General features: G+C 40.1%; 1 protein-coding gene across 2 annotated transcripts in view; it reads right to left on the bottom strand.

The window, feature by feature from the left end:
• Positions 1-18,912, bottom strand: part of EFCAB14 (EF-hand calcium binding domain 14) — a 43,627-nt gene that overhangs the window by 10,934 nt on the left and 13,781 nt on the right. Inside the window, exons 4-10 of one of the 2 annotated variants that reach the window (XM_025991891.2) lie at positions 13,573-13,671; positions 9,527-9,637; positions 6,912-7,016; positions 5,769-5,960; positions 4,247-4,333; positions 1,805-1,916; positions 646-771 (exon numbers count right to left, since the gene is read on the bottom strand). In XM_025991891.2, the coding sequence (XP_025847676.1) occupies positions 646-771; positions 1,805-1,916; positions 4,247-4,333; positions 5,769-5,960; positions 6,912-7,016; positions 9,527-9,637; positions 13,573-13,671 (832 nt within the window). The remainder of the gene's footprint in view (positions 1-645; positions 772-1,804; positions 1,917-4,246; positions 4,334-5,768; positions 5,961-6,911; positions 7,017-9,526; positions 9,638-13,572; positions 13,672-18,912) is intronic. The other variant, XM_072724086.1, reaches the window with a different exon arrangement.

The following is an 18,912-nucleotide window of genomic DNA, read 5'->3' as shown; positions in this document are numbered from 1 at the left end:
TTACAGGCAGTTAGCGAAAGCAAAATCAGAAGACTCTAAACTTCACAATGAAACATAGCATATACACTGCTGGGAGCAAGGAAAACATGTTTTACTGTGACTCATATCCTTCTTACTAATGTTTATCTTGCTGATTTTCAGCCAAAGGACCCCTTATTTTTGGAAGGACTTAGCAAACAGGGTCAACTTCCATTTTGCTAATCTCACAGTATTATGGTTGCTTGTTTGCCTTCTCCACTGGACGGTCACATCCTTGAGGAAAGTGAGATGGTATCTTATGCTGTATTTTTACTGCTTAGCACTGGGTCTAATTAGGCACTCACTCAATGAATGAAGACTCTCTAGTGCATTGGTTAGGAGTACAAACTTTGGTGTCAGATTACCTCAGTGTAAATTCTCCCTCAGCCCAGTATTTGCCGTGTGGACTTAGGCAGTTTCCCTATCGATAAAGTGGGTATAATACACAAATATTTATGTTCCCAGGATTGTTAACAGGACTATATGATGTAATGCATATCACGTCAAATTTCTGGCTCACAGGAAGTGCTCAATGTTATGATAGAATTCTTTTTCTTTTAAGTTAAAGAAACGAAGAAGTTTCAGCTTTAAACCTGTTCCTTATTACTCAATGTTATAAAAATTTACCTTGGATGCTAGAAATTCCTGGTAGGGCAACAGGTCTTAGCTGGGAAGCTTTCTCAATTTGATCTCCAAGAGACTGTGGAAATTTTGGCAATGCTGATGGCTTTGATGTGAAACTCTGTACATGCTCTGCAACAAACACATACCATTGTAGTATTATCAAAACTGACACCAAATTCAACCAGTACCAAAGGTCACATTTTAGGGCAATTGCATATGTACTTAATTTAAGAGAAACAGTTGAGAACTAAGTAGCACAGTGACTATATGAAGTTAAAGGCATGGTCTGAGATATGTAGTGTGGGTAAGTGAAGATCAATCTATATGATGTAACATTAAGGTTTAAGCTGTGGGAAGCCAGCCCATGGGAAGCTCTTACAGTACAAGTTAGCATTATATAGATTTAGATGTTAAGAGTTTAAGCTGCAAGTAAGAAGAACATTGGATATTTGACATCCTATGGGCCATCCTATAAGCCTGATCTGGGGTATGCGTCACCAGATCAACTGATGCTGAAAGAGGGCTTCTATACAATTATGCAGCATTATGTTAGGAGAAGGCTTCCCACTGTAGTCTGTTCCCTATCCAAAAGAGAGTAAGGAAGGTTGTAATGCTTTCCCCAAAATGAGAAATATTTGTGGGGAATAGGGGTCAAAGCCAACCCAATCCAGTGCTTTGGTAATGTCCTTGAGACATTCGCTAATATTGATTAGATATGTCCCTACCTAGAACCAATAGCCTTTCCAACTCAATGATCCTATTATTATTTGTTAATGGCTTTTCAGAAGGACTAATATTTATTTTTAAGTAAATTTTATGCACTTAGAGTAATGAAAAGACTCCCATAAACAACATTTAGGGCTGGTTTAATATACACTATGACAGTTACATTTTTGCCTATAATTGGATGCAGACAGCATGGAGAAGTCTATTTCAAGCTAAACATTACCCATTCCTTCCTTAATAGACTGGAATACAAATCATGTACAAAATGGGCTTTTTCTAAATGAAACCAAAGTGTATCAGCTTCATCTCGGTGCACTCAGGCATCATTCCCTCAGTTTGATCAGTCCTGCTGGAACACCTTTCCCCACTCTCTGTGTGGGAGGCAAGCTGCCCAAGCCTGCGTGAAATATTCAGAAGCCAGCCCTGAGTATCTCACCTTTGTTAATGGTGTCTGGAGGCCTGTTGCTCTCAGGTTTGTTTGTGAGAGCACTGATCAGCTGCAGTTTCTCTCTTAGCTTGGATACTTGAGTATCTGAACTATCTTCTTTCTGTCCAAAACAAAGATCACATAAGGCTTAAGGTGGAAGTTAAGACCTTATCTGATTCTTTATTATATTTCTAGAGCCTATTTAGCATGTAGTGTTTGACTTCCAGTAGGTTCCCTATTACAGGCAATGAAGGAATGAATCAAAAAATACTAGAGATACCTCTGGTACTCAGGCCTGATAAGGGTCTAGAGGGATTTGAAGCTGGACCATTAGGGGAACATTATGCGACAGATGACCTGATTCACTGCGAACATTTGGCTGATGCCGGAAGGCATGTATGTGTCAGCAGTAAAGGAAATGTACCCTTGCTCAGGTGCCCATGCAACACCCATTTCCTAAATGAGTAGATATTATTTTCTAGTAACTATTTCACACTAAATAATTTTCCTGATATCCTGATATCTTACTTCACCTTGTGACTAAACAAATCTAGAGAGAGTGTTATACTCTTATCACTTAAAAAAAAAAAAAAAAAAAAAAAGGAACCAACCCTGGCTTTTCCTTCTCTCTTCCCACGATGAGGACTCAACTGGTGGCAGGAACTGTTGGGAACACGCAGAAGGAGCTGTAAAATTTCTAATTTGTTTACTTGCTTATATCTTTTTGAAAAGTTTCTTCTCTATGACCTTCTTCATTCCCAGGATGACCCAGAGTGGCATATAAAAAATACATTTAATTGTAAAAAGAGAGAAGTCTGGTTTCTATGAGGCTTACTATTTTCTAACTATTTTCTAACTATTTTCTAGCCAGTGTGAAAGGTCCTGATCCTATGTTCAATTAGAATACCAAGTTATTACATGTTTCTTTTATTCAATTATTTCTCTCTGATCTTTAAATAGTTACCATATAAATCACTCTTGGTTTATTAAGGAGCTAATATATGGACACAGGTGACTAAAGCTAAGTACTACACACTTGAAGAACTTATGAAGAAATTAGGGAGAAATTACATATGGTTAGGATGCTTAGATGAAGTGGAATAAAGGGACCAATACACCAGGATGACAGTAAAAACACAAAGGGTCTGAAAGCAAAACCAGGAAGCTTAGGCCAAAATGTGCATGAGTTGCATTTGATTCTGATGTTTACTGTTAAAATCTGGATTGTTGCTGAAAACACTACAAATCTCTAGCAGTAACCATCTGTTACTTTTTGGGCTCAACATTTATATCCGGATCTTTGGTTTTTCTTGTCATCCCTCAGGTGGGGTATTTATGTATTTATTTTGCAGAAGCACTTAGAAAAGTCAACAGAAGTCTAGCTCACAAAGCATTAAAATCTTAACATATCTAGACTATACGAAACAATTAAGGAAGAACAAATATAGGTGGAAAGTATTAAAACTGAAAACTGCCTATACTATGGTTCATTTCTAAGTGCATTTCCTCTGAACCTCACACCCTTGAGCTCCTCACACACATTGGGCACCTGAGATGGTATTTTAGCCACTCAGCCACAATCTTCCTTGTTTTATCTTAACCCAGATCTTATAATACTAAACAACACTCTAGTCACAGAGAATGTTGCAAATAAACTATCTTTCTTGGAATATCAAAGCATATCACAGACTGTCTTACAGTGACAATATGTCAGGGAAGAACTTAAAAAAAAAAAAAAACAGGGAAAGGGACAAGGTGAAAGGAACAGGCTGGGACTTAAATGGACCATGTATGTACAGAGACTGTGATCTAAAAATAAATGCTGATTAGACACCAGTTTTCAATGATCTCTGCCTCTGTTCACTATCATTAGTACAGATAACTTACTGTCTTACCTTAAAAGTCATTTCCTTAGGGAAGCTCTCCTGATCTTTGGTAACATCCTCATCATACCCTATACTCTTCCTTTGTAGCACTTATCATACTCACACTTAACTATCTGTTCAATTATGTATTAATGATTTTCTGACTTTGAGCTCCACCAGAATAAGGGTCACCTGTCTGTCCTGCTCACTGTGGTCACCCCAACTCCTTGCAAAGGGCCTGGCACAGGGTAGGTGCCTGATAAAGTACTCTCTTATTCACTAATACATTAATTTACTAATCACTTTGTCTTGAAGTCGCAGCAAATGGGAACCAAAATGCTCTTTTTGAGAAAGAAACAGTAGCTCAAAAGCACAAAGGTGCTGTTGTGGTTGGTTGGTTTGTTTTTAAGTAATCTCTACCTCCAACATGGGGCTTGGACTTGCAACCCTAAGATCGAGAGCTGCATGCTCTACCCACCGAGCCAGCCAGGCACCCCTCAAAAGCACAAAGATGCAGATGCATTATTTATTTATTTTTTTTTCAGATGCATTATTTTTGCTTCAAAATCAGCCCTCTATCATTTACCTTTATGCTTTGGGCTTTTAATGTATCTGTTCTGTTGGTCACTTGATGCAGGGACTCTCTTTTCAGAGTGGCAGCTCTATTATCCATCTTAAAGGGTAAAAACAACAAGATTAAAGGTAAATATTAAAGCCTAAACAACACTTTCAAGACAAATTGGTCAAACTTATTTAAAGGTTCTCAGAGCACCTTCAACAGAAATACCAGTGGGAGAACAAGAGGAGAGGGAGAAAGGCTGCTGAGATACAAAGCTAAAACTGGTGCCTCAGAAACCTTAAAACTTCTGAAGTATAGATGGCGAGAGGACTTACACCCAGAAGCATGGTAGGGAGGATGCTGCTGGAAGAAACAGCAGGACAGAGGGTTCTACTAACAATTTCCTCTTCTGGAGGAAAAGGACGGGGAGAGGAGAGGGACGGTATGGGGAGTTTGCAGCAGTAAGTTTTCACTATTCGGTTTTCACTAAAACCTTCAAGGCCTACAACTCCTCAAATCACCCCAAATTTCTAGCCCCTACTTAGCTAAGTTCAAAAGGGTTTTTTTAAACAAGGCTCCTTTAATCTTCACAGCTTTGTAGTAAATCACACATCCTTGTAAAGCGGGAGGGGGAACTGGTCTTCTGATTCTACCGTCCAAGCCGTGTCAGGCAAGCTGCCAAGGCTCCACTGTGGCAGAGCCGGTTCAAAATCTGACTTCCAGGTGCTGGAGTTCAACCTTACTTGTGCGCTTGCTTCTGGCCCTGCTGTTTACTTGAATTTATGATACAATTTCCTGTTTTAGGCTTCCATTTCTTACATATGCCTGTGTCTTTGTTATATGAAATCGTTAAGGATGGGGCTTGCAGCTATTAAAATATTTCCCCATGGATCCCAGCACAACATATATATGAAGGGGATTTAAAAACACAAATTTTATTGACAATAACATGCAAACCAGTAAAACACATAGTCTGCAAGCTTCAAAGACTTAGGTCACTCAGTATCCTCACGTAAAATGGGAGGATGGACTCAATGATCTCTCAAGTTGAGGAGCTGGTCTGGCTGGTCTGTTTTAAATGGCTTTCTTGCATTAGATGAAAAAGGATCACTCTAACATGCAGACATAGCAGGATAAATCTGAAAGTCAAGCTCAGGGTTAAAGAAACAGCACAAGATTCTTCAGTTATTGTCATTGTCATTGCTCCACTCTTAACAACTTAAAAAAGAGCAAGAAGACCTCCCTCGGAAATATGTGCCAGAGCTTCCCTACCAGATGGGTCACTGGTAACATGATAGAAAGCTTGTCACTTCTGCCAACCCTTGTGGGGAAGGCCAGGCAAGCAAATGAACACCTCTACGTCTCCCTTTCCAGATCAGAGCTAACTGTGCCCATGGCATTCACATCACAAAGCTAGTGTGAAGCTTGGTACAAATAGCCCCTCCAATATGCCGGGGACTGGATCCAAAAAGTCTACGGAATGTCATCCACGTAGAGACAAAACACACTGCAACACAGAACATACCACAAAAGATTTGAAAAGGCTTACCACACTGAGGGACAGGTTCGCTTGCTTTTCTACCTTGCTCACAGCAACCAGATCTGTTTCCATCAAGTTGACCCTCTGGGTAAGGTTACTGACTGTTTCATTCATTCCCTCAAGTTTAAGATCATTCTGTCTCTGGTACCCCACTAGGGCACTGTTTACCTCCTCTAAGGAGTTGTGAAGGTACAGGATATCCTGGAGTGGAAATAAATCAAATTGTGGAATCCAGCTAAAGACATACACTAGACAAGCCGGCCAGCAGCACTAAACAACCATTACTATGTCACGTTACTGAAGTAAACTCTTCCTGGTTTAGACCATTGATTGTCTGTCTTGGCTTTGTCCCTCCACTCTAAATTGCTCCAAGTTTGCTCCCTCTGGAATTGTTTGATCTCAGCTAGACAAGAGAGGAAAGGGGTCTACCTACATGATTCACTCTCTGGTTCCAGAAAGCTGAGCTTGGGAATTGATTTCCCAATGTTTACCTCACCTGCTGGCGGGAAAGCTTGCTGGGTTATTAACTAAAACGCCTATTAACCTAATTTGTCAGGACAAAACTACCTTAGGAACAATACCAATTACTGAATTGGCTCATGTAGCAAAACCATAACAAGTAGTGCATTATTTAGTACAAGATTCAATTATTTTTATTGACATCCTCTAGTACTGATTGCTACTTAAAAACGAATGATGACTACAGGTTTTAGAGGGCATTAAACTCAGGACAGGAATTCCGCTCCATGGAGGTTTCCTTTATTTTTTTTAATGTGATTCTGAACTTGATAGCCTTTTTCCTCCTCCTGTCTTTAGAACATCTTGACTTCTAGGGATACACTTTCCAACATTTTAGAAATGTTAATTTGCCCAGATTGCTATTTCTCATGAATATCTTCTTCAGGATAATCTGGCTATTCTATGCCTTCCAAGATGTGAAAAGGAATTTGCTTCACTGATTGACATACAGGGAAAAAAAAAAGGAGAGTGCCAAAGAAGAGCCAAGATGGCATCTTGGATTCCTAAGATAGTAATACATATTGCTCTCTGCTCAGCTCTCAGGCAGGCATGGGATGAGGCACCACAACACTAAGCCCAGCTATTCAGGCAGCCCCCAGAGTCCATTGTGGGCACAGGGAGTTAAGCCACTACCTGTTTCAAATTCTCACTGTGAGTTTTATTGTCAAATTCTGATGTAGCTGAAGGTGATGGAACGATCTGGTTGCTTCCACTGGTCTCTTTCAAGAAGTGTTGATTCTGTTAACAGAAATGGAGATTAGTATAGGCAACAACTAATTACCAGGTCTACCTAACCATCTGGGATGGTCCTAGAACATTCTAGCTTCCCACAGGGGGTATCCACAGATTAATCAATAATCATTTCCCAGGAGGGACGTCTGGGAGGCTCAGCGGTTGAGTGCCTGCCTTCGGCTCAGGTTGTGATCACAGGGTCCCAGGATTGAGTCTCGCATCGGGGTCCATGTATGGAGCCTGCTTCTCCCTCTGCCTATGTCTCTGCCTCTCTCTCTGTCTCTCATGAATAAATAAAATCTTAAAAACAAACAAAAAACCCCCAATTATTTCCCAGGAGCTTACAGTGTGACCAGTCTTGTACTTGGCCCTGAGGGCACCAGGTGCTTTTGGGGAAGCATGAACTGGACCAACGGCACCCAGACACATCAGGGAGCTGAGGTCCTCCCAGTCTGTTTCTCAGTCTCTGAATGGAATGGAATGAACTCCCCAGAAACCAGTTCTCTCCTCCATTACCTGTACTCCCAGAGAAACTATAGGATCACTTTAACTTCTCAGGGGCCAACTCAGTCTGGACCTGGCTAGTGTCATAATTTCCCCAGGACTAAAGAGGTCTGTACACTCAAAGAGTAGCCAGTCATGTAACCGCTAGCCTTATTTTAAGTACAACCAATCATGCACATTACTTATTTTTCAGTTTTAACAGCATATGCCAAGATTTATGTCTAAAGGTTACTCTTCCTTTTCCCATCCCCTTCCCACTGGCTCAAGTCTCTTTGCAGAGACTGAAGTATAACATATTTACATAAACTTTTTTCCCTCTAGTGGAAAAACTTTGCATGGGTTAATCTTTCAGAGCCTATATCTATGACTTAGTATAAAATGTTCCAATGGGGAGGATTACCATCGGCAACCATGGAAGTTTAAAAGAGGCAGATTTAATTATAACAGAATGCAATTAGGGAAAATAACCAGTTTTCCCTGAAATCTGAAATCCCAGACATTTATCAACCTGCTTTTATAAGAAACAAAAGGCAACAATAAAGAAAAAGAGAGGTGGGAGAAAAAAGCCCCATGGTTCTCTAAAGCATGAATTTTTGACTTAGGAAACAGGTATTTTGGAAAATACTTATTATTTTGAGAAAATGCTCAAGATATTAACATAGCAGTAATGGAAAAACTGCTGAGTTAGAGGTCTTTATTATTATGGATCCCACAGACACTCAGCAGCAGAAGTGAAACTGGAATCCAGGGTGTCTGAACACCTAGCTCAATATCTCTCCAGAACAGCCACATTAAATACCAGTGAGGGGTATTTGTTTTGAAGAAAAGAAAAACCGTCCTTTTCTAGAACTCTAACATAGCCCAAGTCTCCTAGGTACAAACTGCCCAATTTAAACTCAAAACTCCAAGGCTGGAAAAGAGCATGCAGGATAGACCTAGAAATTAGTGAAGAAGCTGGGGAACTGTTGTGTGCCTTGAATAGTCCTGATTTGTACATATAACTCCTCTCCCCAGCAAGACAGGGAGGATTGTGCCATCCTGTTCACCCTTCGTAAATCTTTGATGGAGTGGAGTACTCACTAGGTAATTAATTAAGGCCTCTGACTAGAGACTGTTTACACTCACATAACACTAAGAGAGATTTGAAAACATTTTTTGATCACTGCAGGGGTTTGCTTCTGTCTCAGTTATCTGCAGCCGCATAACAAATCATCTCCAAACTTTGTGGCTAAAACAATTTTCATTTCCCAAGATTCTGTGGGTTCACTTGGCTCAGTGGGGTGGCGGTATTTTTCTGTTTCACGTGGTGCCGAAGTTTGTCTGTTTCTGTCTGTCTGTCTGTCTCTCTCTCTCTCTCTCACACACACACACACACACACACACACACACACACACAAGGCTGCATTCAACTGGGAGTCTGGCTGGAGCTGGAACATCCAGTTGGCCTTGTATTTCTAGAGTCCTCTTTACTTGGCTTCTCTTCGCTACAAAGTCTGAGAGTCTGTCCAAATTCCTGACCTACAGAAGAGTGAGAAATAACATGTTGCTTTAAGCCACTAAGTTTAGGGTGATTGTTATCAATCCTATGACACTTCTCTTTTCTTTTCTTTTTTTTTTTAAGATTTTATTTATTTATTCATGATAGTCATACACACACAGAGAGAGAGAGAGAGAGAGAGAGAGAGAGGCAGAGACATAGGCAGAGGGAGAAGCAGGCTCCATGCAGGGAGCCTGACGTGGGATTCGATCCCGGGTCTCCAGGATCGCGCCCTGGGCCAAAGGCAGGCGCTAAACCGCTGCGCCACCCAGGGATCCCACACTTCCCTTTTCTTCTCCATTTTCCTTCCTATTCATTCCATCTAGGAACTGTATCTTACTGCTGTTATTTCCTCCACTATAAAAGGTGCATGGCAGGGTCTGTTCAGATGAATGGGAAGATAGCATTACTCCTACTGCAGAGAAGAGGATAGGCGGAATGCAGATTTCCTGCAGCATTTGTTAGATTTCCTTACCATGTCACTCTGCAGTGACTCCATGGTTTTCTTGTGTTCGTCCACAGTCTTCTGTATTGCCTCCACAGCAAGATGGACACTGTTTAAAGTGTTGCCAATGGTAGCTACACTCTGAAAAGAAACATGTCATAAGACCAGTGTCTTTTCCTTTTTAAGATTTGTAATAGCTTTACTAAGATGTAATTGACACAGTGAAGGGGCACATATTCAAAAGTTACAGCTTGGTAAGATTTGACATATATACCTAGGAAACCATTAGCAAAATTTAGATAATAAACGTCCATCACCCCAAGTTTCCTCAGACCCCTTTGTGATTTTTCCCTCCCTTGCCCCCAGGCAGCCACCGATCCACTACATATCTGTTTGCATGTTCTAGAATTTTGTATAAATAGGATCAGTGAATGAGTATGTGGAGGTTTTTTGTTTTCTTTTTTGGGGTATAGCTTCTTTGACTTGGCTTCATCTTTTAAGATTTATACAGGCTGTAGCCACTTAGCTTGTTGCTGAGAAGCATTCCATTATATGGATACATCACAGTTTTAACTACTCACCTGTTGATGGACATTTAGGTTGTTCCCAGTATTTGACTAGTACAAATAAAGCTGCTATCAACACTCATGTCATTCATGTACAAGTCTTTATGTGGGCATGGGCATATGTTTTCACTTCCCTTCATTGCATGCTTTTTCATCAGCATAACGTCTAGGATGTGAATGGCTGATCATACAGTAGATATGTGCTTAACTTTTTTTTTTTTTTTTTAAAGATTTTTACTTATTTATTCATGAGAGACACAGGGAGAGGTAGAGACATAGGCAGAGGGAGAAGCAGGTTCCCTGCAGGGAGCTGGATGTGGGACTTGATCTCGGAACTCCAGGATCACACCCTGAGCTGAAGGCCAACACTCAACCAGTGAGCCACCCAGGAGTCCCAATGCTTAATTTTTTAAAAGCTGCCAAGATGTGTTCCAAAATGGTTGTACCATTTTACATTCCTACCGGCAGTGTAGAATTCCAGTTCCTTCATATCCTCATCAAAACTCCTCTTCTCAGTCTTTTTATTTTTAGCCATTCTTTTAGGAGTACAGTGGTTTATCACTGTGTTTTATTTTATAGTAAACACTGACCTAATGAAGGTCAGTGTTTTTACTTATTTCAAGTTTCTTCAAATTGAATTTCACATAGCTTATGCAGACACAATTAACAGGAAACTATACATGTTTATGGTTATATACAGTTGACCCTTCAATAATACAGTTATTCAATTTTGCAGTCAAAAATCTACATATAACTTCTAACTCACCAAACACTTTACTAATAGCCTGTTGATGAGAAGCCTACCAATAGCATAAACATTTAACACATATTTTGTGTATGTATTATATACTGTATTCTTACCATAAAGTAAGCTAAAGAAAATGTTAAGAAAATCATAAGAGAAAATACATTTAGTTTGTACTGTATTTCAAAAAAATAAAAAAACAACAACAACAACCAAAAAACACATATGTGGACCACATAATTCAAACCTATCATGTTCAAGGGTCACCTGTATATATATAATTATATATAACAAATAATTTTCTGAATTTAAAGGACTTTTCCTAGAGAAAAAACAAATTTTCTTAAAGAAACAAAAAAAAAATAGTTCCTAAGTTTGGGACCCAGAGATAAGGGTCTCCCACAACTGCCTTTACCAAGCCCTATGGTAGGCAAGCAGAAGGCCACAGCTAACACTAGACCGTCATCACGTCAGGAACAAATGATGACTTCTGAATGACAATGAGTGGAACCATTTTTGGCTTTGGGAAGCCCAGTGTTTCAGAGATGAAGGAAAAATTCCATTTGGCAGCATTTGTTACTCTTTTGCTTTAGAATCCCACCAGCAACTGCTGAGTGGAATGAGATGCGAGTAGTGGCTTACTTTGTCTTCAATTAGGTTTAAGGAGTCCAACTGGTCTAGGGACTGGGGAAATATGATTCAGATACCATCATTTTAAAAAGGCCTGCCCTAAGGGATGACATCTAAAAGAGTGTTACTATTTGGTGGGTGCTGGCCTCTCATTAAGATCTACTGACGGTTTTATAGTTTTATACTAAATACATTAGTATTTTTAACGTAGGTTGTTTCTATTATAGTGACAGCTAAGAACCCAAAAGACCAAGAGATGACATTTTCAACACTTAAAAAAAATCATGAGATAAACTGAGATCAGGTATTTGGGATGATCTTCCACTTCAAAATGGAGCCACTTGTATTAAAAGTAGTATCTGACATTATAAGCACACAGTTTTGCAAAGTGAAAACACACACTCTTAGAAGTCTCTAAGCTGGGATGTTATCTATGCGAGCTCTGTTGCTACAGAAGCTACATGCATTCAAAGACATCTACTGTTAGATGATCCTCGCTTGCTGGATATATGAGCCCATTAGGATGCAAGATAGTAAGCTCTTGTTTAAGATTTTTTTTTTTAAGGAAGCAGCTGACAGAGCCATGTGAACTCTAGAGCAAAACCCTGAAACTAGTATTCTCACCAACTGCAAAGTGCCTGGCACAAACTGGAGGAAGTGCCACAAATGTTTACTGAATTAATTAATGCAATAAACCAATGTCCTTTTTCTAATGCTAGACTGCCAGAGTTGCTTCTGCATTAAAGACCACAGAAGCCTACCTTTTTTCCATTTGACCCTTGGGAATAATGGCAAGAAGACTTTGCCTCATCACAGTTATCTCTCCGCCTCCTCAGGCCACCCCCCCAACCCCGCCCCCGCCGTTTAAGTTGTAAGCAGATGACCATCTTGGATAAACAGCAAACTATGGAGACTGACACACACAGATGGTGTGGCTACAAAATACCAAGTTCTGTTTCTGCAAGTGGCACAGGAGTTCTTTACTTCTTTGTGGAAACAATTTATATGTTTATAGAACCTGGTATACAGTCAAATCAAACTTTTTATACACTAAATTTGAAAAGTCAAAGACCTTAGATTTGACACTCAGTTTTTAGGGTTCCTTTCCTCCAGTATCCCTTCTTCCATTTCCTGCTGCAGGGGTTAATGTTGCTTGTGTCCCAATTAGGCATCTTTTTATTCCTTCCTATCCCTATCCACTCTCCCCATCCAGCTCTACATATTGCTGATTATTTGGTTGGTCACTGCCTCCTGCTTTGGTCCAGAATCCTAGGGATCAAGGAAATGGAAATTCCAAATTATTTCTTGCCTAGGCCCTAGAGTTTAGGGTACATAAAAGTGAACTGCTTAGAGAATGTACACCTTTACCTTTATAAAATAATATATATTGTTTTCCAAAATGGTTTTTACCAATTTATGCTCCCAGGAGGAGTGTTTGAAAGTTTCTTTCTTTCTCTCCACATCCTTGCCAACACTTATCATATCCTAAACTTTTAATTTTTGCACTTCCCCCAATTATTATTTTTTTAAAAACCACTTTCTCAAACATGAAAAAAATAGCAATTTAGAGCAATTCTCTTCTATAGTTGGTCTGCTTTCATGAAGACATTTTTTTTTTTTAGGATTTTTTATTTATTTATTCATGAGACACAGAGAGAGAGAGAGAGAGAGGCAGAGACACAGGCAGAGGGAGAAGCAGGCTCCATGCAGGGAGCCTGACATAGGACTTGATCCCGTGTCTCAGGATCAGGCCCTGGGCTGAAGGCGGCGCTAAACCGCTGAGCCACCCGGGATGCCCTCATGAAGACATTTTGGATGATGAACTGAGAAGGCAAATGATGAGAAGCAAACCCATGTATGTTAACCTAAGAGTCCTAGTAGAGAAATTCTGGGATTCAGAGAGCCAAATAAAAAGATGTAAATCCATGAAAACCACAACTAAACTCACCTGTTGCAAATTAAAGGCCCAATTTAACCAAACCAAAAAGGTTCTGAACTGCTTAGAACAAAATGATATATTCTATTACTGCCTTCTTGGAACAGCTAATTTCAAATGCCATGTTTTCAGAAAAAAACTTGTTAGAAGCTAAAATGACAGCAACAGGTTAATCTTAGTGCCCACATGCAGCACTTACCTTCTGAAGTCCCTCTACAGTAGCAGGCAGACTAATTAAGTCTGCGGCTGACTTAACGTTGGCTTTCAGGTGGTTTACCGCAGAAGTCAACAGAGAAATCTGAAAGAGATTAATAATGAAAAGAGAATTTGGAGAATGAACGCTTACTGCACAGACTCTAGCTGATGATATCAAGGCGCCCTTGGCTTTTATGGTTTCTGTGATCCAGACATTATACCCTGTCAGCTCAAAGAGTAGAGAACTACAATACTCTTGGACTTGGGATGCCTGGGTGGCTCAGGGGTTGAGCATCTGCCTTTGGATCTGATTGCGATCCCGGGGTCTTAGGATCGAGTTCTGCATTGGGCTCGCTGCAGGGAACCTGCTTCTCCCTCTGTCTATGTCTCTGCCTCTGTGTCTCTCTCATGAATAAATGAATAAGATCTTTAAAAAAAAAAAAAAAACAACACCCTTGGACAGAACCGAGATCTGGAAGACAGCAGTAATACCTCTTCTTTCCCTGCCCCATTTTTAAAAATTTATTTATTTATTTATTTGAGAGAGGGGGAGAGAGAGAGAAAAAAAATGGGAAGGGAGAGGGAAAGAGAAACCCAAGCAGCTTCTGTGCTGAGCACGGAGCCCGATGACCTTAGGACCCTGAGATCATGACCTAAGCCGAAACCAAGAGTTGGACACTTAACCAACTGTGCTACTCAGGCGCCCCTTTCCCTGCCCAAATTAAACACCAGTGCCAAAGACAGAAAGGCAAGTATCATTCTTTACCTTACTTCTGACAGCTACCAGATTCAAAATCTTAAGTTACAGAGATTACAACACAATCCTTCAACAATTGGACAGGGAGGGAGAAACCTAATGATCAAGGACCCCTGAAAGATTTCATTTTGATAAAAAATAACACCTTGGTTATTTACTAAACTTTTGTTCCTGACCAAGTGGGAACATACATTAAGTAAAAGCCCATCATCACAAAATATAGTCTACAGGAACTTGTACAACACTTTAGATTACTTGGGGATTCAGTTTTGGTTTAACAATGTGATTAATATTTCAAACTCAATAGCTCAACCAAAGTATTACTCTGTACTGAAGGGGCCCAATAAATACCCACTGATGTGCTGACTGATGTAGTACATGTATTAAAATAGGAATTGAATAAAAATAAAACATATCTTCCCTTCTGCTATTTAGGGGTAGAATTCTAAAAAGCCTGACTTCTCTCTGGAATGAGGACTGAGGAAACCTATATAATACACAATTTCAGGCTGCAGAGATCATATTCTAACACCTTTGTAGTATGGCTCAAAAACAGTCTTGAAAAATTCTTAGTTCCAAGCTGCTTTCCTGTCCTGACTTCTAGGATGGGACACAAATCTACCAGTAGCAGTTATATTCAGAATGGCCTCATACAGTAACCACTAAAGTTTCTGGACATTCTGTTATGTGCCTAACATCATGGCAGGCGGCAGAGGGATAGCACACAAAGTAAACCTGATCCCCTATTCTTTCCTTCAACCAGTGCTGGGCATCTACGTGCTAGGCACTGCTGCAGGCATTGTGGAGACAGTGGCAAACAAGACCATGAGGTTTTGCTCTTAAGGAGCTTACATCCTAGTAGAAGGTGAAAGAAAAACAAAGAAAAGTATTGGATTAAGCACTAGCAAAGAAGTTCAACAGAGTTCCTGGAGCAAAAAGCAGAGTGTTCTGAACCAGGAAGTCTAGTAAGGAGCCCAGGAACTTAGTCCTCTTTCCCTCTTTCCTGTTAGGAAGAGTATATTCAGGGGCTTCAGGACATTTTTTCATTCATTCATTACTGCAACAAATGAGACCTATTCCATACCAGTGGTGAATTAATACAGATGTCAATGATCTTGTGGTATTTACATTTTAGTGCAAGGAGAAAGACAATTTCATATAAGAAATATACTGGATAACTGGGTGCACTAGAAGAAAATTAAAATAAGGTGACTTGATGAGTGACCAGGTAGCTACTCCCCCCCCCCCCCCGAGAAGGCTTTATTACACGGGGGGAACTACTAGGGCAAATGCCCCAGTGCAAAGAAGAGCTTGGCATATTTAAAGAATGGGAAGAAGGCTGGGTGGTAGGAACATATAATGGGAATGAGAAAGAGAGAAGAGGAGGGAGAGACCAGGAGAGGGGGGTAGAGAGGGAGGTAGAGATAGGTAACATTAAAGAAATAATTATGTACTAGATGTGATGCTGAAAAAAAGTTCAGAGGGAAGAATATTTGTGTAGGCTGAATGGGACAGGCTTCACTGAAGTAGGACTCGAATAGATAGAGAAGTAAGTAAGCTTTATACATATAAAAAGTAAAGCAGGTTTTCTTTCTAGGTTAAATAGGTGAGTGTGGCATTAGGAAATAAGAAGGGAACAAAGCATGAACAGGCCCAAGAATATCTTATCTTCATGACCTTTCTCCAAGTGACAATGATTTATTTATTTGTGTGATTACTTGATTAAGGATTCTCTCTTCCAATAGACCATAAGCTCCATGACATCATGGACCTTTTCTGTTTAAACATCTTCCATCATCTACCTGGCATACAGACATGCACCAGTTAAGTATTCACTGAATGAATGTATGGCTGAGAAAGAACACTGTCTAGGAGGGACAGTGAGAAGACTAGTCCAAGCAGAGTAGAGGGTAGACACCAGGAAGGAGGAGAAAAGCATAAATAAGCAGTCAATGCATTTTTCTCCCCAGTAAAATGGCTTAAACAATAAAAACTGTTTAACAACAATCATCCATAGGGATGTTTTAAAATATGTCTACAAATTCTTTGATAGTCTTCCCTTCAATAGTTGGAACCTAACCCCCTTCCTAACCCCCTTCCCCCTGTCCCTACATAATAAAGTGGAAGTGACAATGGGCAACTCGGGAAACTAGGTCACTTTTTTTTTTTTTAAGATTTTATTTATTTATTCATGAGAGACACAGAGAGAGAGAAAGGCAGAGACACAGGCAGAGGGAGAAGCAGGCTCCATGCAGGGAGCCTGATGTGGGACTCGATCCCGGGACTCCAGGATCAGGCCCTGGACTGAAGGTGGCGCTAAACTGCTGAGCCACCGGGGCTGCCAGAGACTAGGTCATTAAAAGCACCAGGGCTTCCTCCTGGATTCCTTTTGGATCACTCACTCGTAGAAGCCAGCTGCTGTGTTATGAGAACACTCAAGCAGCCCTAGGGAGAAGCCCACATTGTGAGGAACTAACATCTGGTGCCAATACCCATGTGGGTGAAGATTCTCTAGTCCCAGGCAAGCTTTCAGTTGATGCGGCCTTGGCCTAGACCTTAAAGAGATCCTAGCCAGAACCACTCTAAGCAGCATTCAGGTTCCTGACCCACAGAAACTGTGAGGCAATAAATGTTTGTTGTGTTAAGTTACAAAGTTCTGGGATGAATGTAATAATGGTGACAGATGACTCATACAGGCCATAAGGATTAAATGAGATATATAATTAAAGCTCTTGGCACAGTACGTGGTACAAACAAAAATACCAATTAGTGTTAGTTTCTTAATAGTGAAATTTAATAAGTACTTAAACATGTAAATTCTCCAAAATGCTCCAAAATCTTCAGACTAATTTTCAACATTCCAACTCTGCATTTAAAAACAAAATGGGTGAGAAATCTCACCCCACAGAGAGATACTCTCAGCAAACTATAAGCCTCCTAAGAGTAGCAATTGTATCATGGTTGTTTTAATCCATATCTTTAAAAAGATATAATACTGAGGTTCTGAAAAGGACTCAAAGGAAATAGGCATTCTTATGCACTGTTAATGGGAATGTAAATTGGAGAAGACCTGTTATCTAGGAGTATCTGTCAAAATTTGAGTGTTTATATTCTTTAATTTAGCAATTTCATTTCTAGAAATCTATCTACACATTACTTGCTCAAGTGCACAAAGATATATACACAAGAGTATCTACTGTTTCCCTATTTGTAACAGCAAAACACTAGAAACCATCTAAGTGTCTATTGCTAAGGATGTGGAGATATATTCAGAGTGAACAAAGCATCTTGTGGAACAATATATATTGAATGACTCTATCCATTTGGTCTCTCTCTCTCTCTCTCTCTCTCTCTCTCACACACACACACACACACACACACACACACACACACTTACCCGTAAGCTAATTCTTATGAAAAGCTATTATGATTTTGATAGAAAATCATGGAAGAATGCAGCCCAGACTCATGGCAGTGGACACCTATGGGGACCAGAAATGTCTGTGTGTGTTGGGGGAACATACAGAGATGAAGTTGAAGGGGAATTTTCATAAGAGTTCGTTATATATTTTATTGTTTAAATCTTATATAAGAATACATTCACATATTATTCACAAAATTTCAAAGACAAAAGATGGGAAAGAAATATACATATAGGAAAAAGACAAGACTCTGGATGCGTTTAATAGATTTCCTAGGCTGGCCTTTTCTTCCACGCCCTTCACTGGGCCTTCCAAGACTATCTTAACATGCTCAATCATAAAGTGTGAGGAAGGAGGCCTTCCCTCAGGTACGTTTTAACTCAGTGCGCCGAAGTTATGTATACGAAAGACTCAATACCAACTTGATGGCCAAGAATATGGTTATTCCAATTGCCCTATCAATTGTGTGATTACCTTTAGGCCACCTAAGGGAGTAAACTCTTTCCATTGATAACTGGCCAGTTCCTAAAAGATGCAAGCCATGTTTTGGGTGGAGTGATCGAGGTAGAAACTATTCTCTCAGGTACTACAATATCCTGAGGCTAATCAGAAGCATCTCAAGAATGGTAATGGCCATTGTGGCTGGTGGCAGCTACCACTTCACCCAAAACCAGAGGAGCACATGAAAGTAATGAAAGTAGGATAAAGTGAAATACCGGTCCACTTCTCCCCATGCCCCAAACACTCCAGGGAGGGGATAAGCTGCCTCCATGAAAGAGTATGCCCTGGAGAGCTGACAATTAGCTCTCCAATTACCAAACATAACTTAGGCCTTCTTACTCATTTACAAGACCTGAACTCCACACTGGTCACTAGGACTCAGCTACATTCCCATAAAACTGCAAAACTGGATTCCATCTTTTGGCATTCCTCTTTGAGAGTAATGTCAATATCTATAGAAAAGTACAGCAAAGCTACATATGGAACTAGAACAGAGAGACAAGGGGCACTCTCCTTTTACTATCTCTGGCACTGCTCTAGTCTCTGGGTAGACATTCTAGAATGTCAGATCAGATTCAAGCATTACAGAATTTATCTCTAAAAGTCACACAATGTAGTTCAAAGAGTCTAAAAAGTTGAATTAAGTAGAAATTATTAGGAAAAA

Source organism: Vulpes vulpes, chromosome 10, assembly GCF_048418805.1.
Source record: "Vulpes vulpes isolate BD-2025 chromosome 10, VulVul3, whole genome shotgun sequence".
In the NCBI taxonomy this organism is placed as follows: Eukaryota; Metazoa; Chordata; class Mammalia; order Carnivora; family Canidae; genus Vulpes; species Vulpes vulpes.
This window is presented reverse-complemented; position numbering and strand designations above follow the sequence as displayed.